At 38.2% G+C, this 26,893-nt stretch overlaps 1 protein-coding gene, 2 non-coding genes and 3 pseudogenes across 4 annotated transcripts in view; 5 read left to right on the top strand and 1 right to left on the bottom strand.

The window, feature by feature from the left end:
• Positions 1–17,946, top strand: part of exoc3l4 (exocyst complex component 3-like 4) — a 31,912-nt gene extending 13,966 nt beyond the window's left edge. For both annotated transcript variants that reach the window (XM_041972856.1, XM_041972857.1), the window contains 8 exons: positions 586–711; positions 924–1,024; positions 2,666–2,764; positions 7,239–7,362; positions 9,006–9,128; positions 10,905–11,057; positions 12,998–13,119; positions 15,767–17,946. In XM_041972856.1, the coding sequence (XP_041828790.1) occupies positions 586–711; positions 924–1,024; positions 2,666–2,764; positions 7,239–7,362; positions 9,006–9,128; positions 10,905–11,057; positions 12,998–13,119; positions 15,767–15,980 (1,062 nt within the window). In that variant the 3' untranslated portion in view covers positions 15,981–17,946. The remainder of the gene's footprint in view (positions 1–585; positions 712–923; positions 1,025–2,665; positions 2,765–7,238; positions 7,363–9,005; positions 9,129–10,904; positions 11,058–12,997; positions 13,120–15,766) is intronic.
• Positions 17,947–20,928: 2,982 nt separating this feature from the next.
• On the top strand, positions 20,929–21,135 carry LOC121631878. Its single transcript, XR_006008815.1, has one exon. It is a non-coding gene; the product is annotated as a small nucleolar RNA U3 (small nucleolar RNA).
• Positions 21,136–22,545: 1,410 nt separating this feature from the next.
• Positions 22,546–22,742, top strand: LOC121631875 (annotated as a pseudogene).
• Positions 22,743–23,608: 866 nt separating this feature from the next.
• LOC121631868 lies at positions 23,609–23,815 on the bottom strand. Its single transcript, XR_006008809.1, has one exon. It is a non-coding gene; the product is annotated as a small nucleolar RNA U3 (small nucleolar RNA).
• A 1,254-nt stretch (positions 23,816–25,069) lies between these two features.
• On the top strand, positions 25,070–25,263 carry LOC121631883 (annotated as a pseudogene).
• Positions 25,264–25,874: 611 nt separating this feature from the next.
• Positions 25,875–26,078, top strand: LOC121631873 (annotated as a pseudogene).
• The last annotated feature ends 815 nt before the right edge of the window (positions 26,079–26,893 follow it).

Below are 26,893 nucleotides of genomic sequence, written 5' to 3'. Positions count from 1 at the left end.
TACTGAAATACCCTGACCAGCCAATCAGCATCAAAAAAACATGCTGTGCTTCACGTCACTCTTTATTCTGATGCTCGGTTTGAACCTCATATGATGACGATGATGGCGATGATGATGATGTGTTTCTCTCGCTGGTGTCTGTTTCATATGCAACTCACTATATGTTCTTTGTCTGTTTGTTTATGATAATATATAGCACATTGGGTTGCTTTATGTATGAAATGTGTTATATAAATATTTTTACTATGCATGAACAAGTCGTCTTGACCCCGTCTGCATGACTTAATGCACTGAGTTCCTGCAGTGTGATTGGCTGATTAGATGTTTGTTAACTTTGTAGCAGCTGAACAGGTGGACCTTACAGAAATGGTTTATCAGTGTAATCGTCTCATGGTATCTGTATATACACCTGCTGTGAAAGACCACAGAGTCTGCACTCTTTTGGAAAAAAAAAATCTGGAGAACAGATTTGGGGTAATTTTAGGAACAAAGGAAACTGAAACCTTCTAGTTAAACCGCTTTGAGGAAAGATGCTGCCTCAGTTCCGACACCTTACTTACATTCTCTCTGTGTCTATTTCTGCAGGAGGATATGAAGGTGACATTGAGCAAAGTAATTGAACTTGAACATGATTCTGTCTGGAGGGACAGAAACATGCCCGAGAAGGAGGATAACTTCCTCAGCTCTCAGTTTCCCATGGACATCTGGACGGTATGACACTGATCCATGTTTTACACATTAACATGTGTGATTTATTTTCTTCTCTGATCAAAGATGAAATGAAACCAAAATAAAATTCCATTAACAAGTCTTAATGACATCATTACGCATGTAGTGCCGGGATTTAGCCATGTGGTGGCAGCAGAGAGCTTTGTTTATTTGTTTTCTCCACATGTCTGAACCGTTTCTGTTTCTGTGAACAGAAAGTAAAAGGAAACATAATAAACTCCCAAAAGCTTGATGCAGACCTGGAACATAAAGTCATCTCTTCCTGCTTTGAGGAGTTAAAAAACTTCCCCAAGAGGTAAAACAAACACAAGACTCATGTACAAACAGTTTTATTCCAGTCTGTTACAAGTATTATGTGTTAGAAAAGTGAAATAATCTACAACATGTTAGATGGAAAGAACATAAAGTTGTAGATGACATAAACACACTATCCCATTTTTCTCTATAAAACCAACCAATCATCCATCATCTGTGCCTGCTTCTATGCAGGGTCACGCAGCTCTACAAAATAAACATTAATTACTTTTGTCTTTCTTATATTATTTCTGTGATTTTATTTTTATTTAATTTATTTTTTGTTCTGGTTAAATCTGTAAAGTAATAATTAAAAGACAATCTGTAAACAGTCCAGTTTACAGCTTGCTATGACACAAAAAAGAGAGGCAACCAACTTCCTCCTTGAGATAAACATTATTTTGGTCTCCTGACCGATAACTCCAGTTAGAATGGGGCGTCACATAGATATCAGCGTGGACGACAAAGAGAAACAAGGGAAAACAAACCAAAGAATAAAAAACCCCACATATGTAGTTTGACCTTTGTGCAATAAATACAAAGTTGTGACATTGTTATTAGGTAATCGCAGTCAGAAATGATCACGTGTGCGTTCCCCTCCTTCAGGTTTTATGTGATGAAATTGCAGACATTTCACCAAACATGCAGGCAGAAAAAGAAAAGACAGAGTTTGATGAGTTGAGTAATAATCCTAAAACTTCACTGTTAAATAAGGAGTTGGCTGTTTCTGTAACTGCATTTTTCCTGCACTGTAAAAATATAGCATTGTTAATGGTATTTACTGCATTTATTAACTGTAGTTGCACGTGTGTTAATTATGAAAGCTCCTTGAAATAAAGATTACTAATTAATTTATTACTTATTAATGAGATGTGGCCAAAGTATGAGGACATCATAACAAATAATATCGTTAGTCAGCTTTACACGTGTAAACTAATGTCCACACGTTTTCCCAAAAGCTGGAGCCTATCCCAGCATTTTATATCCAGCATTCGGACAGGTCACCAGTTCATTGAAGGGCCAACGCAGAATGAGACAAACAACCATTCACGCACACACTCACTCCTAGGGAGAATTTAGAGTGATCAGTCAACCTAACATGCATGTTTTCGGACGGTGGGAGGAAGCTGGAGTACCTGGAGAGAACCCACGCATACACAGGGAGAACATGCAAACTCCACACAGCATGGCCACAACCCACCAGGTTTGAACCCCCCAGCCGAGGCTTGAACCAGCGACCTTCTTGCTGTGAGGCTGCGGAATACATCAGAAATTTTTTTTTCATCAATAATCAGAGTTTATTGAAATTGTAGGTTTTGGTCAGAAGCTGGACCTACCCTGTCCCTGGTTTGTCTCGTGGTTGTGTCTCTTTCTTATTTGCTTTATTTCCTTCCTTGCAGCACTCTATCTTTTTATTATTATTTTTGACACTTTAAGGAAATATGAAACAGTTGCACTAACATCACACTCTGAGTACAGAAATAATAGCTGTATACTTATTACACTTTGATTAATCTGATTTGGTACTTCATCAATGATCCCTTTTGCATACTAAAGATATCTCTGCATTCTACCAGTTTAATTTCATTTAAGAGAAGACGAGTCTTTGTCTCCTGACCGGTGCCTCGTCTTCCTCCTGCAGGTTTGAAGCGGAGTTCAGGCATCACTGCAGCGCTCTTCAGCCTCAGCCTCGTTGGACAGAGTATCAGATTACCTATATTAACAGCTTCACTATGTTACAGTAAGTCACATGACTTCTAAGAATACCCATATTGCACTGCCCTGACAAAACCACAAATGGGCTGCATGCCTCGTGTCTTCCAAAAAAGAAAAACAGTGACCCAGTGAGGATGTGTGTAGTGAACTGGTTGCAGTTTTTATTTTTAGTGCAACCTCAAGATTTTAAAGGGATTTTTTGCAGTTTGAAAATGAAATTGTACTCGTGTGTGGAAACAGTTTGAGTTTTGTACAGTTGTGGTGGTTTTGGCCAGGAATTTTAAGAAATTCAAGATGTCCCTGACAATAGTTTTTAATAAAAATAAGAAATTACAGACCAGAAAGAAAGTGTTTTGTAAGTTTTGTATTATAGGCTGGCCTTCATTTATGACTACGGCCCTAATTTAAAAAAAATGTTTGGGTTCTGTGTAAAATGTTAATAAAAATTCAATGAATTTCCAAATCCCATCAAGTCATATTTTATTTCCAGTAGAACATAAACAACATATCAGATGCTGAAACTGAGACATTTTATCACTTCACGGAAAATATGAGCTGATAGTGAATCTGATGGCAGCAACATGTCTGTAAAAAGTAGTTCCAGGGTGATGCTCAGCACGGTGTAAAAAGTAGTTCCAGGGTGATGCTCAGCACGGTGTAAAAAGTAGTTCCAGGGTGATGTTCAGCACGGTGTAAAAAGTAGTTCCAGGGTGATGTTCAGCACGGTGTAAAAAGTAGTTCCAGGGTGATGTTCAGCACGGTGTAAAAAGTAGTTCCAGGGTGATGCTCAGCACGGTGTAAAAAGTAGTTCCAGGGTGATGCTCAGCACTGTGTAAAAAGTAGTTCCAGGGTGATGTTCAGCACGGTGTAAAAAGTAGTTCCAGGGTGATGCTCAGCACGGTGTAAAAAGTAGTTCCAGGGTGATGCTCAGCACGGTGTAAAAAGTAGTTCCAGGGTGATGTTCAGCATTGTGTCTGGAAGCGTCTGGGAAGTGAGGAGACCAGTTGCTGGGGTTTTAGGAGAGGAATGTTGTCCCATCTGGTCTGATGCAGGATTCTAGCTGCTCTACAGACCTGGACCTTGGTTGCTGGATTTCTGCTTCCATGATGCTCCAGATGTTGTGTATTGGTGAAAGGTCTGGACTGCAGGCAGGCCAGTTCAGAAGCCGGACTCTTCTCCTGTAAAGCCATGCTGCTGTTGATGGATGCAGGATGTGGTTCAGCATTGTCTTGCTGAAATCTGCAAGTCCTTCTCTGAAAGAGACGTTGTCTGGATGGGAGCAGATGTTGCTGTAAACCCTCCATGTACTTTTCAGTATTGATGGAGCTTCACAGATGTGGAAGCTGCCCACGCCATAGGCACTAATGTAGCCCCATCCCATCTGAGATGCAGCTTTTCACCTGTCCACTGATAACAAGCTGGATGCTCCCTCTCCTCTTTAGTCTGCAGGACATGTTGTCCATGCTTTCCAGAAACTAGTTCACATTTTCATCCAGGTTTCCACTTTGCCTCAGAGCATTTTAAGCTTTGGTCCAGAGTAGACAGCAGTGCTTCTGGATCCTCTTCACGTCTGGCTTCTTCTCTGCATGATAGAGCTTTAACCTGCATTTGTGGATTTTAGGGTGAACTGTGTTCAATTACAGTGATTGTTTTTTTTAATCTTCCTGACTCCATGCAGTGGTTTCCAGTAGAGAACCATGCCTGGTTTAAATGCAGTTTAAGAGATTCCTCCTGATCCTCTGAATGTTATGATGACATTATCTACTGTAGATGGTGGGATTTTCCAAGTCTTCACAACTTTATGTTAAGAAACATTTTTCTGAAATTGTTTCACAATTTTTAGACCCAGATTTTCTCAGAACCTCTGTCCATCTTTACATCTTTACATCTGAGAGACTCTGCCTCTCCAAATTGTTCCCTTTATACCCAGTCATGTTACTGGGCTGCTGCCAGTTATCCTGATTAGTCGTCAAATGCTTCTCCAGTTGTTTTTGATTTGTGCCAGTTACTTTTCCAGCCTTTTGTTACTCCTGTACAGCTTTTACAGATGAGTTGCATTGATATATTTTGCTAGACAGAAAGTGTTTAACCACCCACGACTTGACAGAAAGCTTTTCAATCCTAAAATTGCCAGTTTGAGTGTATAATCTTGTTTCTGGTTTTAGATGGAAAATAATCTTTTGTACAGGATGGGGCAATTTTGTTGGTACTATTAATCTCTGCAGGAAAATCCCCATCAGTTGTGCCAACATGATCTATGAAGGAGTAAAACAACAGCTTTCTCAAATTTGCTGTTCAGCAGATTGCAGAGAGAAATACCTCTGGCAGAGTGGCAGAGATAATCTAAGCTTTGTATAGGCTGTCGTGTCACGGGGTTTCAGTGAAACGGGGCTGCCAGCGAGAAACAGTGGGTGGAAAGAGAAAGTAATGGGAGCATGCATGCCACTGAAGCGCCAAGGCAACGTCAGCTGCCTCTGTTGGTCTCAGCTAGCAGATGTTGTTAACCCTTTATTAGGTACTCACTGAAATGCTTGGAAATGTACATTTTCAACCATTTAAAAGATTGTTATTATGATATTGGAGGATATTACAGGACTTTAATTTTCTTTTTTTTTTACTTTACATAAAATTGTAATTTTATTTATTTATTTTGTTTTATTTAGTTATTTAATTATGTACTTATTTTATATATATATATATATATATATATATATATATATATATTTGGCTTGTTTTTTTGTTCTTTTTTAGGTTTATTTCTATCTTGATGTTATTTTTCAACTTTAGTGTTTTCCGCACAGGGATCCTTCACATCAGGGGCGATGCCTACTCGGTCTGCGGGTCGTTGTAGTGCGGTTTGCCCTGGTCAGGGTGGTTGGCGGAGTGCTGCACTGCAGCCCTGGCTGTGGTGTCGGCTCCAGCCTACCCTGAGGTGGCCCTGTGGTAGTGACCTCTGTGGTCCTTGGTGAGGCTGCTCCTGGTGTGGACGGATCCCCAAGAAATTGCTGCCTCATTTCAGCGTCAAGCCAGATTTTTACCTCCAGTTATGTTTTTATATTGATGTTTCAGTTAAAGAGAGAAACTAGAAGTTTATGTTTGGGTGTCTTGTTTTTTGGTAAAAAAAAAAAAAGTGAAAGATAAAATGCAAAATTTGTACATTACTGATTAAAACTTCTCTTATTCTGAGAATTTAATACTTTGCTAATCGATCCTCTGCAAAACTGATATTTTAGAGATTTCCAGAGAGGGGGGATGGGGGCTTATCAGAAGACAATTTACTCCAGACTTTATTTTTTTTAATTTAATTTTTTTTTTTCATTTTTACTCTGTTGTCTGCAGGTGTACAAATATGGCTGCTTATTCCTTTTTTTTTTTTTGTTGTATGTTTCCACTCATCCATCATGGAAATAGCCTCAGTCATTCTGCATGAACACTGATGATTGCAGCATGCTCTTCTTTGTTTGCTGAACAGTTTTGTGTGTGTAAAACAGCTGAAACCAGAAAACACACTGTTATATACATCATTGGAGTTAATTATCTCCAGTTTCTTAAAGCTACAAAATGTCCAAAAAGGAAAAGTTTGGGAGAGTGCACAGCTACTGGTTGGATATTTTTGCTCCTGTATTTTGCAACTGATTGACGGTAATGTCTACTGAGGACCGTGACCCCCACCAGGCCCTTCATTCTGGAAAGTCCCTGAAGTTTGTTGCATCATTACTCAGTGAATCTGAATCGCAGCCAAACACACACACTAACACACATCCTCTGTGAGCTCTGCTGTCCAGTTGGATAAATAGTTTCTATTTTAAGGAGGCAGCTCATTACTTTTCTCCATCTGTGGAAAGAAGTGCCAGTGAAAACAGTAGCAGGTCTTGGATTGTCCAAAGGAAGCCGGCTGGTTTGGTTTTCACATGATCCTAATGACTCAATAGGCTTCACATTTATTATTTTTTCATCAAGATAAACAAAACTATTGTGACCTGCTGGCAGCAGGACGTTGTAGAAATTATTATTGTAAAACTTCAGTAGAAAAACAATAAACTTAGCAGCAAGGTGACTGTGGACTCCGGCTGAAGTTAAAATAACAAAGTGACTAGAAGTAAATTAAGGGCTGTGTTATGATAAGAACCACTGCCAGTGAATCACTTTCATCTTGTAATGAGGGTTTTCCATCCTGATGGAGCGATGAACATTTTGGATTTTTGTGTTAAGGCCTTCTCAAACCAAGCTGAACATCTTTGGGAGATTTAGGGGGAAAAAAGTGTCGCACTGTCTCCTTTATCAGCAACAAAACACCAAGTGAGGAAATATCTGTGGGAGAATGGTGATCCATTCCTTGTTAAAGTGCCTTACAAAGACACTGGAGTTGCTCTTTCAAATAATGTGAATCCTGGGATAGGAGGAACACCGACCCGTCATTTTCAGTCACTCTTCTTAGCAGGTAATTAAAATGTAGGGATAGATCTCATGCTGATGCTTTCTCTCTATACGTCCTGCAGGGAACACATGGATGGGTACCAAGACAGCTGTCCAAATGAGGTGGAAGAGTTCAGAAAAGAGGTGAAGGGGCTGATTGATAAGCTACTACAAGGCCTGGAGGACCAATTCAAAGATGATGTTAAGGTAAAGCAATCCAGTGTGTTGAATGCTACTGAGATTGGGTTAGGTAAAACACTTAGTTCTGGTTTTTAAGAATATATTTCCTCACAGAACACATCTTTTTTCCCTCTGTGGTTTCTTAAAGAGGAATTGAAATAAGGTTATTTCCTCCTGTGGCTTCAGTCAAAAGAAGTGTAGATTATTTGAAATGAGGGACTTTAAAGAAGAACACGTTCAGGGAAGTGAAACACATTCCCCTTTATTCCACGACAATGGTTAATGTTTGGTTACATCGTACAGAAGTCTAGAGTAAGCACGAATTTCTTTGTTTTGCTTTCAAGGACTCAGACCTTCTTATAATCTTTAAAAATGGTTTAGAGCAGATGTTTTCCAGCTTTTTGAAAGTCTTTCAAAGTTTTTCTTTGGACATTTCCGGCTTTTGGGTTCATTTGAAGTGCAGCCTTTGTACCTCATCATTTTCAGAGAAACATGTTTTTTAAGCTGCATTTAAGCATAAAAATGCACCCAAATCAAGCAATGAACCAGTGTTGTTTCTAAACACAACAGACTTAGAAAGGAATCTTTTTTAAATGGGATCTTTAAGCTCTTTCTTGCTAGCAGCTTGTCACAGACACATCCTTGGTTCCCATTTCATTATTTGCATCTATGAAAAGTACCAACAAAATACCAACTGGTTACTTTAGCAGCAACAAGGTGATTCCCAAAGAGCTATGCACATAAAAAAGGCACATCTCAGCATGTGGTGCACGATGCCTTTAGCTGATCCATCTACTGTTGGTCCATGTCTCATCAGAAATGGTGTCCATAGAAGGGTGGCTCTCAAGAAGCCATTCTAAGAAGGGAGAAAGGGCCGAGGTATGACACATGATACAAGAACCAGATTAAAAAATCAGTGCAACAGCTCTGATGGAGGATGGATCCTCCCCAAAGTCCAGACCTCAACATTACTGAAGCAGTGTGGGATCATATGGACAGAGAACAGAACAAAAGGCAGAAACATCCAAAGAAGAGCTTTGAGCAGAAAGATGTTCAGTCCTTCAAGAAGTCTGGAGAACTATTCCTGAAGGCTACTTAAAGAAATGACAAGAAAGAGTTTTCAGACTGTGTTGAAGGAAAGATCTGCTCAGACCAAATATTCAAAATCCTCAAATACTGTATTTACATTTTTATTTGTACACAGTTCAGAAAATTATTGCATATATTCTCAATTTTTTGGTTCTGTAGTCAGGAACCTAAACTAAGATGAAAGAAACTAGTGGTTATATATCTAATATTAACTAATGTTGACTAATGACAGGACTTATCATCACTGCTTCTTACTTCTGCTTGTTGCATTGTTTCACCCTTCGCCAGTCATTATATTCACATCTCGCAGTCATGGTTAACAGAATAACTCTATAACAGGCCCAGAAGATGGAAAGTTTCCTTACAACGCTGTAAACGTCATGTTAATAAAGACTGTAATATGATGAATAAATAGGCAAACACATTTACTTTGAGTGCAAAATAAAAAGCGCTTGAGAGGCCAATATCAAACTTTAATCTGAACAAGCGAGGTATAAAATCTGACTGACTTTCACTTAAGTTTATATTGACTAAGACAAATTATAGCTGCTGTATTTTGACTTTCTGTGTTGTTTTTCCAGCCGTTCCTGAGGAGGATGATGACGAGGAAGTGGCTCACCAACAATGAGGACTTTAATCACCTTCTTAGCCGGATAAAGCAGCTTTCTCAACACTCTGATTTAATGAGGCCTCCACATGTTCACGTGAGGATGAGGAGGAGGAGGAAATGTTCATACTCAGACAGGATTCCAGTACTTGCAAACCACTTAATGAGAATTTTATTTACTGGCAGGTTATCTGTTAAAAGGTCAGACATTTACATGCTTTTGTCCAGCCTGAGCAAACAAATCCTGTAAAACCAGAAGCTTCAGGAGATTTTAGATCACATTTCTGAATTAGTTTGGTACGAATCATCTTAATAAACATAAACGATGACAACTATCTGAAAATTAACATTTAAATGATGAAGTTTCCTTTAAGCCAGCTTAATGATCCACATTCTGAGTCACAATTCACCCACTGATTTAGATAAATACACCTGCTTGCCTGGATGCAAAATCTGTCCCAAGTGGTCCACAAGATGCACACCAAAAAAACTCCAGCGATCAGTATGAGACTATTTCACAAACTGATTTAACACAATCACTTTATATCACACCACAAAAAAACAACTAAAATGTCAAAATGTCATTTTCACCGTGAGCTCCAGCAGACATTTAAATGAAAAACCATCCATCCACTGCCACGTATCCATGGTCGGGTCTTAGCAAGATTAGCAGCCTAAACACAGAAGTACAGACTTCCCTTTCTTCAGCTACTTATTTCAGCTCATCTGAGGGAATCCCAATCTATTCAGAGACATTGTCCCTCTAGCGTGTCCTGGTTCTTCCCCAGGGCCCTCCTCCCAGTGGGATGTGCCCAGAACACCTCTTAATGTGGAGAAGTGGCGACTCTGAGCCCCTCCTGGATGACCAAGCTTCTCATCCTGTCTCTCAGGGACAGCTCAGGACCGTAGGTGATTGTATGAACGTAGATCAACTGATGAACTGAGAGTTTCTCTTTTCGTCTCACTTGGTTTTTTATCATGACAGGTTAGAAAGACGTAATTAGCCTACTAATTCCTACCTAAGTATGTCTTTTTTTCATCATGACAGGTGGTGAAAAAGAGGCCAGACAAAAAGACAAAGCAAATGTGAACAATTCCACATTGTCTTCCTTAAGTGCAAAGTTCAAATAATCCCAGTTTGATCGATATTTTTAATCTGGATCAATGCTGCTGGCTTGTTGAATCGATGTCTCATGTCTCATGTTGATCGCTGGCTCCTCAGTTAAATCTTATTGTGGCAGAATGTGAAATAATTGTTTATCCACTGAATTATTACAGTATATTGTATTGCCCTAAAATCTTGGTTTATAACCTAGTAATTCCTACCTAATTAAGTCTTTTTCATCAGCACACTTTTCAGAAGGATTGATATTTAATAATAACATCACATTTATTTATTTATTGAAACTATTTCATTTATGAATCAGCACTACCATCCTGCTCTGGTTAAGCCTTGATTATTTATTGTAATAGAGTCATAATCGCACTTTTTGGGCGTTTTCGTGGAGAAAAACCATATGAAATTGCTTTTTTATGGTAAGTATGACATCTGTATGGCTCCTCTGAAAATCAGATCAGTGCCAGGCCATGGTCATCATCAACTGCTCTGTTTTTACAAACAGTCCTAATTACCTTTTCATAAACTCACTTGGAATTTCCAGGGATTTCAGTGTGGGCGCTGTTGTTTTAGCCTGATGCTATCACAGCAGAAATCGTGATGAGGGGGCATATATCTAAGCAGCAGGAACGAGTGAATGGGTGGAAGTTGAGGCGCAAGTTCACATGATAAGTTAACTGATAGTCTTTTCTTTTTTGTGCCCTTCCTGCTGTTTTGCCACATTAATCTCTTTGTTTATATATGTCTTGGAAACAGGAGTTTGTGAGTCGATTGCATTACCATGTGGTGAGGGAATACGTTGGCCAGCTGATGAAAAACAACTACTCATGCAAGAATCGAAAACACGAGAAGGCTGCAGCCAAGATCCAAGAGCAGTGGAATCAGCTCAGGGATCTGTTTGAAGAGATGGTAATAAACTTTTCCCTTCCACAACTACATGAGCAGCAAACAGTTATTGCCACATATTAGCTTAACAATGCATAATAATTATGAACAATTCAGAAATGTGTTACATTTAGATCATATGCAGAGGATATTATACTATTTACCAGCACTTTTAAACATATTTTGTCTAATCTCTGTTTCAGTATTTTATTTTTCTGAAGGAGTTCAGTTGCAAGGCTTTTACTGCAAGCTGAAATCCATTAAAATGTTGTGAATTTAACTCACTAGTATGGGTCAAGTTCTAAAAATCCCACTTCTTTCATTGCTGTGATTCATCTTAAAATCCAGCCTCTGCAGAGCTGACTGATAAACTATCACAGAAGAGAATTTCACTCTGTTAGAAGCTTTTTTTTACAGATTAATGATGGGATGCTAATGACTAAACTCATGATGGGGTTTTTTTCTATTTGTAAAATATGTAGAATCCCCTTAAAATGAGCTTGTTATTGTTTTCAGAATCATTTTCCTTCAGTACCTTGTCAAAAAGCTATTGTTTTTTTTATTTTGTTCTACATCTTATTGAACAGAGATTTCCTGACATAGAAACGTAAACATCAATACCTCAAATGACTTGTTATGGACTCAGAAGAGTCTCAGTGATGCAACACGAGGTCAGTTTATGATCTGACATTTATCTGCTTCATAATGATTTCTCATTATTACATCATGTGCTAGTAGAGTGGTACCCAACCTGGAGTCTCTGACCCTCAGGAGTATCCCCAGACATCACAGGGGGTCCACAAGGGTTTGACTGTACAGAGCCTGTGTGGTTGCCATTTCCACACAGACATGAGTTGAGGTGTTTACATGGTCTGTCCGTCTGTTAGCAACATAACCCAAAAAGTTATGGAGGATTTTTTTTAATAAAAATTTAGAGAAAATCTCAAAAATGGAATAAGGAACAACTGATTATATTTTTGCTCCCAAACAATCAACCAGTTTCCCAAAACATGAAATATTATAAATGGTGAAGTGTGTATTTAGAGTGTTTGCATGTTTTAATGTAAACTGAAACAAAATGATTACTAGACCTTTGTTCAGCATGTGGCTGCTCACATGTTCTTTCCCTATCCCGATGCGTCCTATGCGGATCATTCAAGCCTTTTGTGGACTGCACAAAGAAGGAAGGCGCAGCATGGTCCCAGGCATGCCATCCTGCTCCCACAAGCTACACCCACCCACCTTTTGTAGTTTGGGCCCACATTAGTAAAGTCCATCCACAAGACTCCATCTTGCTCAGACCTGCTTTATTTCTTTAAAGAGCTGCATAACTCTCTCCAACTAGAGTATGTTTACTCAGGCAGCTCCAGAGATCCCACCCTTTTAACTGATGTATAATTAGAAAAGAGGAAACCTTGCCAGCCTTCGAGGACATCCTGAGTCACTGGTCCTGGGACAGAGGCTGACATTGCTTGCTTAATGACTTAATGCTTCTTGCAAGCTGTTTTCCATCAAAACGGAACATGTTTTAGTGTTGCATCTATAAGTTTGATGGAGTCAATAGAAAAACACAGATTTATTACATTTTTATCTCTTAAGTTGCCACTATGGGCGGCGTGGCTCAGCAAGGTAGAGCGGTCGCTTTGCAATCCAAGGGTTGCCGCTTCAATCCTCGGCCAAGTCGAGTTCATGTCGAGGTGTCCTTGGGCAAGACAGCAAAGCCCTAATTGCTCCTGATGGGTCGGGGTTGAGCACCTTGCATGGCAGCTTCAGCCATCAGTGTGTGCGTGCGTGTGTAATATAAAGCGCTTTGGGTATAATTCCAGGTACAGTAAAGCGCTATATAAATACGGACTATTTACCATTGCTGCACAGCACAAGCCAAGAGTTTGAACTGTAGTCTGTTGGTTGCAGCATCGTCTCACTCCCAGTTTTTATGTTTTGCTACTTGTTTCCTTGTGTAGAATTCAACTCATGAGTGGCTCCACCATGTAGGAGATGACCTGAGCAACGTCATCGGACAGAAAAACAAAACGGACATTAAGAGCCACCTGCAGCCTCTCGTGCAGCATTACCCAGATTTCGGGTAAGCATTTTCTCCAAAAACATGAGTATGAATGTTGTGGTGTTTTATTTTTTTAAAAAGAACAAGCTTCAAGTTCAAGTTCAAGTTTATTTATATAGCACATTTTCTGCAGCTGCAGTTGCCCAAAGTGCTGAACAATAAAACAATAAAAACCAATGAAAATTAAAACAGAAATAAAAATTTATAAAAAAAAGATAAAATCTATAAATTAATAAAAACAACAAAACCAGAATTAAAAACTAGAATAAAACTAAAAAATAAAATAGGCGAATGTCAAGCTCAGTTCAAATGCCAGTGCAAAGAAGTAGGTCTTGAGTAAAGACTTAAAACCAACGACAGACTGAGCAGCTCTAATGTGAAGGGGAAGCTGTTCCACAGCTTAGGAGCAGCAACAGAGAAGGCTCTGTCGCCCCTGGATTTAAGTCTGGCATGTGGGACCTTCAGTAGGAGCTGTGAAGAGGACCTCAATGTCCTGGCTGGAGCATGCTGGTGTAGCAACTCTGACAAGTATGAGGGAGCCCAACCATTTAAGGCTTTAAAAACAATTAATAAAATCTTGTACTGGGTCCTAAACTAACAGGAAGCCAATGCAAGGAGGCAGCACAGGGGTGATGTGATCATGCTGTCTTGTCCCTGTAAGCAACCGAGCAGCAGCGTTTTGGGCAGCTGCAGTCGATGTAGAGATGACTGGTTAATGCCATAATATAGGGAGTTGCAGTAATCTAAGCGGGACATAATGAGGAGGTGGATAACTTTTTCAAGGTGATGCTTGGGCAGGTAGGGCTTTAACTTGCCAAGCAGCCTCAGATGGAAAAAAACACTTTTTATTACAGAATTGACCTGCTGGTGGAAGTTAAAGGAATTGTCAATAATCACACCCAGATTTTTGGCATGGGTTCAACAAAACGAAGTCAGCAGACCGAGAACACTAACTGTACCTTTTAGAAGCTCGGAATTTCCAAAAACAACAATATCAGTTTTTTCTTTATTTAAGTGGAGAAAATTTAAATTCATCCATGCTTTTAGTTAATCAGTAACACCCAAAAACTCATGTGAACAAGACTTCCACCCTCAAAGATTAATTTAAACTCATACTAAAACAGGCCGGAAAGGCCTTGTCAAGGCAACACTGAGAGTAAAGGATGATGACAGAGCTCCAGGGAGTGTTTGGAGCAGCAGTGTGTGTGCAGTGGCTCACAGCCAGCCAAGGTCATGGATTTTAAAAGGGGGGTGGGGGTTTCCTGCTCACCACGGTCTGTTTCTAATAAACTAGGCATGTCTATCACAGTAACACATTAATGAATGTTACCAAACCGCTGTGAAAATGATCAAATCATGAAAATCATCTACACACACAAAAAAGATAGAGGAAATTGTTGTATTTACTTTTTTTAAGCTACAGATTTAGAAAAGTAAACTATGAGTCACAAGATTGAGTGAATGCATGGAATGGAAATGGAATGGAATGGCATGGAAATAAACTATTTACTTAAAACAAGGAGCAGCATCCGCCTTCTTTCAGTGTAAAATAAGATACGATAAGATAAGATAATCCTTTATTTGTCCCACAGTGGGGAAATTTCGGTACTACAGCAGCTAAGATGGCACATTCCTCAGAGCTTTTGCTCCATGTTGACATGCAGCAGCTGTGTGACCCTGTCAGATTTGTTGGCTGCATCCATGTTGAGAATCTCCCGTTCCACCACATCCCAAAGCTGCTCTGTTGGATTGAGATCTGGTGACTGTGGAGGCCGTTGGAGTCCAGTGAACTCAAATCTAACCCAGCGATGGACAACTCTAGTCCTTCAGGGTTAGGGTCTTTTGTTTAGATGTTTCCCTGCTCCAACACAACTGCTTCACATTAAATGGCTCTACTCAACAGCATGTTGTGCCATTAATCTGATTCGGATGTGTTGCAGCAGGACATATCCAAAACCTGCAGAGAACAGACCTCAAGGACAGACTTTGTACATGCCTGCTATAAACTAAAAGGATGACTTAGAGGTCACCCATACCAGCCCTGCTTGGAAGCTTTATCACAGAGAAAAGTTTAAAGGCTAAACTTAAGGGTAGAGAGGGCACCTGCCTCCTGATCCCAAACAGGGAGCTAGTTCCACAGAGAAGGAACTGCCTCCCATGTTACTTTTAGAACCTCTAGGAACCAAAAGTAAAGCTGCAGTCTGAAAGTGAAGTGCTCTGTTGGGAATATCTGGAACTCTGAGATCTTTAAGATCCTGTTTAAGAGTAAATTAAAAGCTTGGTCTCTAAGAGCTTCTTCTTTGATTGTAATTTGTTATCAGAGCCCTCACTGCAGCATTCTGGATCAGCTGAAGGCTTTTCAGAACATTTTTGGGACAAAACAATAATCCCCACCCAACTTCAGATTGTTGAACCATTCCGCTACTAAAATATAACAGAGCTCTGAAAGACATAGTTCTACTTTTACTTTTGAGCATCAAAATTAAACTTAATTCTCAAAAAGAGTCAGTCAGGTTCTTTGGGTTGTTTCTGCTGTGGTTCAGACTCAGACCGAAGTCATCATCAAATAAGCTTTCAGTTCTCCAACAAGTTTTCTAATAAATGAAACATGACATTCGTTTATGAAGGGAGTGAGATATATTAGTATGTTTCTGTTCCCCCTCTGCAGCAGGAAGCATCTGGTTGCTGTTCTGTACTTCAGGGGTCTTGTGAGGGGCCGTGAACATCAGCTGATTCTGCAGCAACTCTCTGTGCTGAAAAGAGGAGCGGCCATCAGGGACAGAAGCCAAGCTTTATTTGGGGACATGCAGGTCACAACCAAAACTGAATGCCTCTCTGGCTTGCCGTTTTCCTGCCTCAACTTCCTTCTGCCTGACAGCTAATGAAATACTGCAGGTGGGTGGTTCCTCCTCTACACCACAGAGGGGTAAGAAAACACACCCCGCTTGCACATGGTGACAGTCAGAACTGGAACTCACTCAACTTTATGAGCAGAAAATACTCCCTGCAACACTAAATTATAATTATTCAATTTTATTTTACTAATCCCAGCTGTGAATTTCAGCTCTAGATGTACTAGGGAGCAGTGGGTGGCCATGTTTCAGAACCTGGGGACCATTTGTGGAGAGCTAAGGGCCTTGCTCAAGGGCCCACAGTGGTTTACCTCTATTAGCACTCCGGGTACTTGAGCCCAGGTTCTCCAGACCCAACCCCACCTCTATAACCACTAGGCTTCGACTCCCGCTATTTCAGAATATTTTAGAGCGTGAATGTATTTTTCTGTTAAACACTATTTAAGCATAAATGTTTGTGCTGTAATTATAAAAAGTAAAACACTAGATTTGAATGATGGAAATGTTTATTTTTTTTCCATGTTCATATGGAAATTGTAGACTGGGTGTAATGATGCTACCTGTGGTTTCACTTATAGAACTTCAAAGAAAACAAAGATTGTCTGGGTTGAAAAGGTTGAAAAGGTTCTGAAATAGCAACTGATAAAAAGAGCAAAGTGCTGTTGTCTTCCAGCTTTTTAAAAATGTGAATGGTTCTGTCTTTCATGTTTGTGTTATTTTAATCATACAGTTTGTGTTGGTTTTGTGCAGTGTATGTGATCAGCAGAGGGAAGTTTTAATCAGGGGTTTTCAGCTATTTCCCTTCTGTAAGACTTGGTTTATTGACCAATGTTCCCATTAAACTGGAACACTGCTGATGAGTTTTTGTATTTGAAAATGAAATTATGTATGTAACATAATTAGATGTGTAAATACAACCCAAAATAAATATATGGTACTGATTTTAAAGCCTACCTACATTTGTTTAGCCTTGACTCTTTTTATTAACTTCACTTGAATATTTACATTAAACTAACATATCTTTCCATCTGTAACTCAATCACACAACTACATGTGTAATAACTGTGTTGTTCAACGCTGTAAAAACAACAATAAAGGTTGTGAAATTAGAACAAGACTGAATTTTTTAAGTTAGCTTTGGTTCACAATCAAGGCCACAGCTCCACCACACATGTTGAGTCTTCTACTTGCTTCAGCTACTCAAAAGTATTGTTTATGCTTTACATTTATGCTTTCTTAACCCTCACCATAGTTTTTTACACCATACTATGATAAAAACTGTAGTAAAACTAGAGAACTGTAGATGTTATGTTAGCATGGTATGCTAGCAAGCAGATGAACCCAGTTCATACTGTATGAACTATTAGTTTTCTCTATGCAAAACATCCTGAGACTTTTTTTATTTTAATTTACTGAGAATTAGTTATTTCCTTGACTATGGACTCTTGAGCTTCTGGTATCGTTGCTGACAATCAAATGCCAGTTAAGCACCTGATTAGCAACATGTTTGAGCGTAACGTAAAACAGTGTAAAGCAAATAACCTAAAGAAACCAAAACAGAAAACAGGATGAAATGAACAATCATGTGTTTTAAACCCCCCCATGATGATCATTACTTTCATATGGAAGTGTAAAGGTATGAGGGGGAAATGACTGACTTAGCTTTGCTTCGTTATTGCAATAACATTTTAAATTCTTGCTTTTCTTTGATTTTAAAGAGTAGAAATTCTCATAGTTTTAGTTACAGAAGGCTCATATTTCTGCCTGAAAGCAGGATGGCTTGACATGAAATTGATAAATAATAGATATATTGTGTTTATTGTGGGAGAAATTCCCCCCACAAAACCCACTTTAAGGAACTTCATTTCATGCTGTAATGAGGGATTTTTTTTTTTTATCAAAAAGGGTAGAAAAATGTACTGAGGGGATTAAATGTGACAGATTTCTTTATGTTGATGTTTTTATGTGCAATTTCTCATAAATCTGCAAGATTATAGCCACTGGCCAGGAAGAGAACTATAATATACGATGACAACATAACAATAAATTAATACAGGGACAAAAACATACAATAATGGACATGGACAGATCAAATATTCATATGAAATAGTTGCAAATTAAAATGGCATCTTGTTAAGAGTGTGTCTATTTATTTTCAATGATAACACAACAACAATTAAAAGAATAACACACATAATGCCAGTGGAGATTAAACTTTCCCCAAATGTAGACATTTTTAAATCCAGGTTAAAAACATTTCTTTTCTCATGCGCCTATGCATGAAATCTGCACGGTAACTTTTTTTAACTTATCTTGCTTTTAATCATTTTAATGTAATTTATTATTTTATTGTGATTATGTGTTGATTATGTGTTGATGCCTTTTACTATTCTAAATATCTGTACTATCTTTGTTTTATGTAAAGCACTTTGAATTGTCCTGTACATGAAATGTGCTATACAAATAAACTGCCTTGCCTTGCCTAATGGGAAGCAGCATTATTATACCTGGTGGGAACATTGCTGGTGTGTTTTTAACTATTGATTAAAACTGTTTCTAGATTATGAAGAATTATTGATTTCCCTGATAATTTATTCCAGGATTATGTAATAATAATAATAATAATAATAATAATAATAATAATAGTGCTTTTTATTGGTAAAACGCCGTCATTGACGGACAATCTCAAAGTGTTACAAGAAAATCAACTAAAAAGACCATTTAAACAAATAAAATCACACCAACAAACAATTAAAGCGTTCCACAGGGAGGGCAGTGGAGCGGAAAGCTCGCTCCTCCAGGTCGTGCTTCTGAGGGGAGGAGATGGTTTGTGTTTGAAGATCGTGCTGTGGTGTAAGGGGTGAGAAGTTCTGCCTGATATTGGGGCAGCCAGTATTGCCCAAATATTGCCTCTGAGTGACTTTAATCTAAAATGCTATTTTATTTATTTATTTTTCCTTGGGTTCATCTAACATGGAATTTTAGATTAACCCAATTTGCTGTTTAACGTGCTTTTTTTTTCTTTACAAAGTTCCAGATTTCAGTCATGTGTGCGTGAATCTTTATTAATCAAATTTCAAAGGGCATCTTCTTACAAATGAAAGGTTAAGATAACTTTTTGGGCATTTTCAGTGTTAGCTGAATCAGACTGAAGATAAAGATAAGAGGACTCTAATTAAATACCTTCCAGGCCCACACTGTAAAAAGTTTCCTTCATTTTATGAGCAGACGTTGCAACAGTCTGAGTCATTGTTCATTTCCTCTGTACAAAATCCAAATTTATGATTCCCATTTTCCTAAGTTAATATTTAGTTGTTTATTTTCTTGGAGGAAAGGTGTCAATTTAGCAAAAAAACACATTTCACTCCACCCTGAAAATCTATCTGATGACAGCAACACATTCTTGTATGCATCAGAGGATGCTAAAATAAAGCCCACATCAACTGATCCACGTCATATCTGCTCTAATTTATGTCAGACAGAAATTATACAACGCTAGGGCAAACATTTGAAAATCATGCATAAATGAAAAAAAATATTTTTTTGTGGTTTAATGTTGGTTGGTTGTTTATTTAAGTTCAGACCAACTTGTTGTATAACGTGATGAATTCTGCAGTTGTGGTTAAATAAACAAATCTTAACTGTAGCTACCACAACAGTCAAAGCTGGTTCTTCTAATGTGGTAGATGTAAACCACTGTTGACACCAAAGTTTGGGAAATACATTAATAAAAACAGAAGAATTTCTACACTTTCCCAACACTCATTGTACCAACTATAACCTAATGTAAAAATCAATGTCCCAACACAACACTGCTTAGAAGTGGAAACAGCAACAGATAATTAAACCTATAACTCAAATTTACAGCCAGAGGCAGAAACACTTGACCTGAATTATTGAGTTTTACCAAACAGTCTTCCCCGAGTACTTTCTAAAAGCCAGAATCAGAGACAATCACAGATACTGTTTATATTCACGCATTTAAATGCAACCTTTGCAGTATATTGATTTTCAGGTTGTTTACATTACACTATGACAGAGTCCACTCAGGTCATGTTTCCTCCATCAGTGTCACAAACAGCTACACTGAACAGTGGTTTGTAGAAAATACTTCAACATCCTGAGTCTTAGAAAAGAAGATATTTATTCAAACAACATGAAATAAAGCACCAGAGGTGAGAAGGAGCACTCCTTCGGTCAGAGACTAAAACATCCTCGCTGCAGGAAGGAACGTTTTCATAGATCATTTAGCTTTAAGAGTCACTCTTTACCTCCACTGTCACCACTTTACACATACACATAATGTACCTTGTATGTGTGTAGACAATTATGTATGTATTTTTGTGTATATGTATACATGTATGAGTGCATGATATGTATGTGTATCTGTATATATATATGCATATATGTATGTTCATATATATAGACAAATATTACCTATTAGCATCATATTTCCATAACCCTTCCTCCATAACGCACCATGTGTATACTTGTATAGAGAACACCAGCTACTAGTAGTACTTTTTTTTTTTATTGTATTTATATTTAAAATTGGTATTTCATATCTTCTTAACCTGCTTTCCTTTTACTCTGGTTTTCTGTAGTTGGACTGTAGCAACAACTTTCCCCACTGTGGGATTAATAAAGTCTTATCTGATTCCTAAATGCTGCTCTAGTTTATTGTCACTCATTCATGAAATGGTTTGCAGGTGGCCACAGGAATGGACTCATCTCCAGGTTAAAAATAAATTATTCATTAATTTACATGTTCTTAAAAGCTAAAATAAGCGGACAAAGTTACTTTTTTGAAAATTCCTGCATGAATGAGTTGAGTTGAGTAAATGTAATTCTCTACATCAGAACCCAGTCAGGAAGCAGTCTGGTTAGTAGAGGTGTGTCTTTGTGAGCTACTAGAGTTCACCAGGAGTAGAAACCATATCTGTAGACATCAGATGCCAAACAAGACTGAACCCAAACTAAGACTATACTTTCAGGGATCATTTCTATAGTTTTTGACTTGAGGAATGTGTTTTTAGAGAGTGTGGTCTCGCTGTCCATGATGATGAGTGAAGATGTTTCCTTTAGAGCAGGAAGCTGGTGGGAAGATCCAGCATCTTCTCTACTATTGATGACTGTTCAGTGTAGCTGTTTGTTACACTGATGGAGGAAACATGATCTGAGTGGACTTCTTATTGTGTTTTTAAGATATAAGTATGTCAAACATTCCTTATGAACTGCTTGGGTTCATTTTGGTGTGTAGATCTCACCAAAAACTTTGATAACTGTTAAAATTCAGCTTTAGATTTAATCAGGGACTTATAGACTTTTAAAACATAACAAGCTCATGTTGTCATAAAAATAACAAATGAATCTTTGTTTTTGTCTGTTTTAGAAGGAACTAAGACACATTACTGCATTTTAGTCTCCAGTCCTGTTAATAACTGGTACTAGTCAATGAAGTGGGATTGATGCCTCTGCAGCATCGCGTGGACTTTGGGGACAGTCCCCTGAATTGGCAAACGGGGGTGATACCCCTCTTTGATAAGGGGGGCAGGGGGGTGTGCTCCAACTACAAGGGGACCACACTTCTCAGCCTCTCAGGTAAGGTCTATTCAGGGGTCCTGGAGAGAAGGGTCTGTTGGATAGTCAAACCTCAGATTGAGGAGGACCAGTGTGGTTTTCTTTCCGGTTGTGGAACAGCTAAACACCTACTTCTGGGTCTTGGAGGGGGCATGGGAGATCGTTCAACCAGTCTACATGGTGTTTGTGGACTTGGAGAGGGTGTTTAATCGTGTCCCCCGGGGACTCCTCCAAGAGAATGGAGAACTAGACCCCCTTGTACGAGCTATCCGGTCCCTGTACGACCGGTGCCATTGCTCAGTCTCATGTGTCTCATCCTTGTTTTGGCAATGTCCCATAGATTTTCTACGGGGTTCAGGTCAGGAGAGTTTGCTGGCCAATCCAGCACAGTAATCCTTTGGTCATTGAATCGAGTTTTGGTTCTTTTGGCAGTGTGGGCAGGTGCCAAGTCCTGCTGGAATTATACTTATAGCAAATGCTTTAAATATCTGACTTTGCATATAATGAGTCTATATAATATATTAGTTTACTTTTTTAAGTTGGCATGACAGCGAGCAATGTAGAAGAGTTAAAGGCCACTATTGAAGCATCCTGGTCTTCTATTCCACCCCAGCAGGGCCCAATGCTGATAACATCCATGCCATGTTGCAGTGAGGCAGAAATTCATGCAAAAGGGGCTCAAACCAAGAAATGAGTTCATATGCATGACTATACTCTTCAGATAGTCAACATTTCTGTATTTCATGTAATATTCTAATTTTCTGACATTATGACTTCATGACTAAAGCAGATTATGTTTAAACTTTCCTCAGAAAAGAAAATAACATCAACATGACTTCATGTCATCATCCAGATTTTCACTATATGTTGAAACTTTCTTTCATTTTTCTACATCAGAACCCAGTCAGGAAGCAGTCTGGTTAGTAGAGGTGTGTCTTTGTGAGCTACTAGAGTTCACCAGGAGTAGAAACCATATCTGTAGACATCAGATGCCAAACAAGATCCAATCCAAACTAAGACTATACTTTCAGGGATCATTTCTATAGTTTCTGACTGGAGGAATGTTTTTCTAAGAAGTGTGGTTTTGCTGTCCTTGATGATGTTTCTTACAGAGCAGGAAGCTGGTGGGAAGATCCAGTATCTTCTCTACTGTTGATGACTGTTCAGTGTAGCTGTTTGTTACGCTGATGGAGGAAACATGATCTGAGTGGAGTCTGTTGTAGTGTAATGTAAACAACCTGAAAATCAGTGTACTGCAAAGGTTGCATCTAAAAGCATGAATATAAACAGTATCTGTGATTGTCTCTGATTCTGGCTTTTTGACTTGGTTTTGGCTCCTGCTCGGTGCCTCAGGTCAGCTGACCTGCTTCTTCTGGACGTACCGAGGTCCAAACGGAAGCTCAGAGGGGACCGAGCTTTTTCAGTCGCTGGTCCAAAACTGTGGAATGAACTCCCTCTCCACATTAGACAAGCTTCTTCATTGTCTATTTTTAAAACCCATCTTAAAACCCAGTTTTATTCTTTGGCTTTCAGCCCAGTTTGAGACGGTTCCTGTATAGTGTCCTGTGGTTTGTTTTATTTATTGGTTTTGTTTGTTTTTAATTTATTTTTTGTTGTTTTAAAACTGTTTTAAAAACTGTTTTAAAAACAATGAACAATTATTTTATTTTGTCATATTTATGTCCCTGCTGATTTTTGTATTTTATGTGTTGCTTTGTCCATTTATGTACGGCACTTTGTTTCAGCTGTGGTTATTTTAAAGGGTTATATAAATAAAGTTGAGTTTTAGTAATCCTACTTCATTGATTAGTAACAGTTATTAACAGGACTGGAGACTAAAATGCAGTTATGTGTCTTAGTTCCTCCTAAAACAGACAAAAACGAAGATTCATTTGTTATCTTTATGATAACATGAGCTTGTTATGTTTTTAAACTTTAGAAGTCCATGAATAAATAAATGTAAAGCTGAATTTTAACCATTATTACCAACATTTTTGGTGAGATCTACACACCAAAATGGACCCAAAAAGTTCATAAGTACATTTGACATAGTTACATCATAAAATTACAATAAGAAGTCCACTCAGATCATGTTTCCTCCATCAGTGTAACAAACAGCTACACTGAACAGTCATCAACAGTAGAGAAGATGCTGGATCTTCCCACCAGCTTCCTGCTCTAAAGGAAACATCATCACTCATCATCATGGACAGCGAGACCACACTCTCTAAAAACACATTCCTCAAGTCAGAAACTATAGAAATGATCTCTGAAAGTATAGTCTTAGTTTGGGTTGGATCTTGTTTGGCATCTGATGTCTACAGACATGGTTTCTACTCCTGGTGAACTCTAGTAGCTCACAAAGACACACCTCTACTAACCAGACTGCTTCCTGACTGGGTTCTGATGTAGAGAATTACATTTACTCAACTCAACTCATTCATGCAGGAATTTTCAAGAAAGCAACTTTCTCCGCTTATTTTTAGCTTTTAAGAACATGTAAATTAATGAATAATTTATTTTTAACCTGGAGATGAGTCCATTCCTGTGGCCACCATGCAAACCATTTCATGAATGAGTGACAATAAACTAGAGCAGTATTTAGGAATCAGATAAAACTTTATTAATCCCACAGTGGGGAAAGTTGTTACTACAGCCCAACTATGGAAAACCAGAGTAAAAGGAAAGCAGGTTAAAAAGATATGAAATACCAATTTTAAATATAAATACAATAAAATAAAATAAAAACTACTACTAGTAGCTGGAGTTCTCTATACAAGCATACACATGGTGCATTATGGAGGAAGGGTTATGGAAATATGATGCAAATAGGTAATATTTGTCTATATATATGGACATACATATATGCATATATATATATATACAGATACACATACGTATATATTCATGCACTCATACATGTATACATATACACAAAAATACATACATAAATGTCTACACACATACAAGCTACATTATGTGTATGTGTAAAGTGGTGACAGTGGAGGTAAAGAGTGACTCTTAAAGCTAAATGATCTATGAAAACGTTCCTTCCTGCAGCGAGGATGTTTTAGTCTCTGACCGAAGGAGTGCTCCTTCTCACCTCTGGTGCTTTATTTCATGTTGTTTGAATAAATATCTTCTTTTCGTTATTTTAATTTGATCAGTATTTCTTTTAGGTTGTAAAGTGTGAGTATGAGTAATATGCAGCGATCAGGTGATGTCCAGAAATGAAAAAAACAGTAGGGAGGTACATTTTCAAAGACTCCGGATGTTACAGGTAACAACATGTCCAGGAATGTATAAAATAAAGCTCGAAACATATATAAAGTTGTTTTAAATGACATTCTTTGTTTTTTACCAAAAACAAAAAAAAAACAATCATACACTTTATTCTAAAAGCAAACAGGTATTAATAAAGACAAGAGAGAGAATAAATGAATTCTCATTTGCACCCAGTCAGGAAGCAGTCTGGTTAGTAGAGGTTTTTCTTTTTGATGTCTGTAGACATCAGATGCCAAACAAGATACAACCAAACCAAAACTAGACTGTCTGGTGTCATTTCTATAGTTTCTGACTTGAGGAGTGTGTTCTAGAGAGTGTGGTCTTGCTGTCCATGATGATGAGTGATGATGTTTCCTTCAGAGCAGGAAACTGGTGGGAAGCTCCAGCATCTTCTTTACTGTTGAAGACTGTTCAGTGTTGTTGTTATACTGATAGAGAAAACACTAAAACTCTGCTTCTCATTTAAAGATTACACTGTGACTTTCATTATGTACATTCCTGGACATGTCGTTACCTGCAGCATCCTTAGTCCTAGAAGATGCACCTTACTGTGTTTTTGCAGCCCAGAACGTTGCCTAATTGCTGCATTTTACTCATGCTCACACTTTACAACCAAAAGGAAACACTGAACAATTTAAAACAGTAAAATAATTGTTTCTTTCAAACAGAAATACTGTTCTAGTTTGTTGTTAATCATTCATGAAATTATTGCATCGTGTCCACAGGAATAGACACATGTTTAAAAATGAAAAATAATTTAAAAAAATTATTCATTAATTTACATGTTCTTAAAACAAAAGAAAAAAAAATTCCTGCATGAAAGTTGAAGCAGGATGTGTGTTTTATTGGTCCTCAGAAAAGAAAATAAAGTTGTCTTGTCATCATTCACATTTCCATCAAATCATGTTGAAACTTTCATTAACTTTAGTTTTCTACATCAGAACCCAGTCAGGAAGCAGTCTGGTTAGTAGAGGTGTGTCTTTGTGAGCTACTAGAGTTCACCAGGAGTAGAAACCATGTCTGTAGACATCAGATGCCAAACAAGATCCAACCCAAACTAAGACTATACTTTCAGGGATCATTTCTATAGTTTCTGACTTGAGGAATGTGTTTTTAGAGAGTGTGGTCTTGCTGTCCATGATGAGTGATGATGTTTCCTTTAGAGCAGGAAGCTGGTGGGAAGATCCAGCATCTTCTCTACTATTGATGACTGTTCAGTGTAGCTGTTTGTTGCACTGATGGAGGAAACATGATCTGAGTGGACTTCTTATTGTAATTTCATGATATAACTATGTCAAATGTACTTTTTGGGTCCATTTTGGTGTGTAGATCTCACCAAAAATGTTGGTAATAATGGTTAAAATTCAGCTTTACATTTGTTCATGGACTTCTAAAGTTTAAAAACATAACAAGCTCATGTTATCAAAAAAATAACAAATGAATCTTCGTTTTTGTCTGTTTTAGGAGGAACTAAGACACATAACTGCATTTTAGTCTCCAGTCCTGTTAATAACTGTTACTAATCAATGAAGTAGGATTACTAAAACTCAACTTTATTTATATAACCCTTTAAAATAACCACAGCTGAAACAAAGTGCCGTACATAAATGGACAAAGCAACACATAAAATACAAAAATCAGCAGGGAAATAAATATGACAAAATAAAATAATTGTTCATTGTTTTTAAAACAGTTTTAAAACAACAAAAAACAAATTAAAAACAAACAAAACCAATAAATAAAACAAACCACAGGACACTATACAGGAACCGTCTCAAACTGGGCTGAAAGCCAAAGAATAAAACTGGGTTTTAAGATGGGTTTTAAAAATAGACAATGAAGAAGCTTGTCTAATGTGGAGAGGGAGTTCATTCCACAGTTTTGAACCAGCGACTGAAAAAGCTCGGTCCCCTCTGAGCTTCCGTTTGGACCTCGGTACGTCCAGAAGAAGCAGGTCAGCTGACCTGAGGCACCGAGCAGGAGCCAAAACCAAGTCAAAAAGCCAGAATCAGAGACAATCACAGATACTGTTTATATTCATGCTTTTAGATGCAACCTTTGCAGTACACTGATTTTCA

The sequence above is a fragment of the Melanotaenia boesemani genome, chromosome 20 (assembly GCF_017639745.1).
Source record: "Melanotaenia boesemani isolate fMelBoe1 chromosome 20, fMelBoe1.pri, whole genome shotgun sequence".
Taxonomy (NCBI): domain Eukaryota; kingdom Metazoa; phylum Chordata; class Actinopteri; order Atheriniformes; family Melanotaeniidae; genus Melanotaenia; species Melanotaenia boesemani.
The sequence above is the reverse complement of the archived record's forward strand: the minus strand, read 5'-3'. Positions and strand labels throughout refer to the sequence as shown.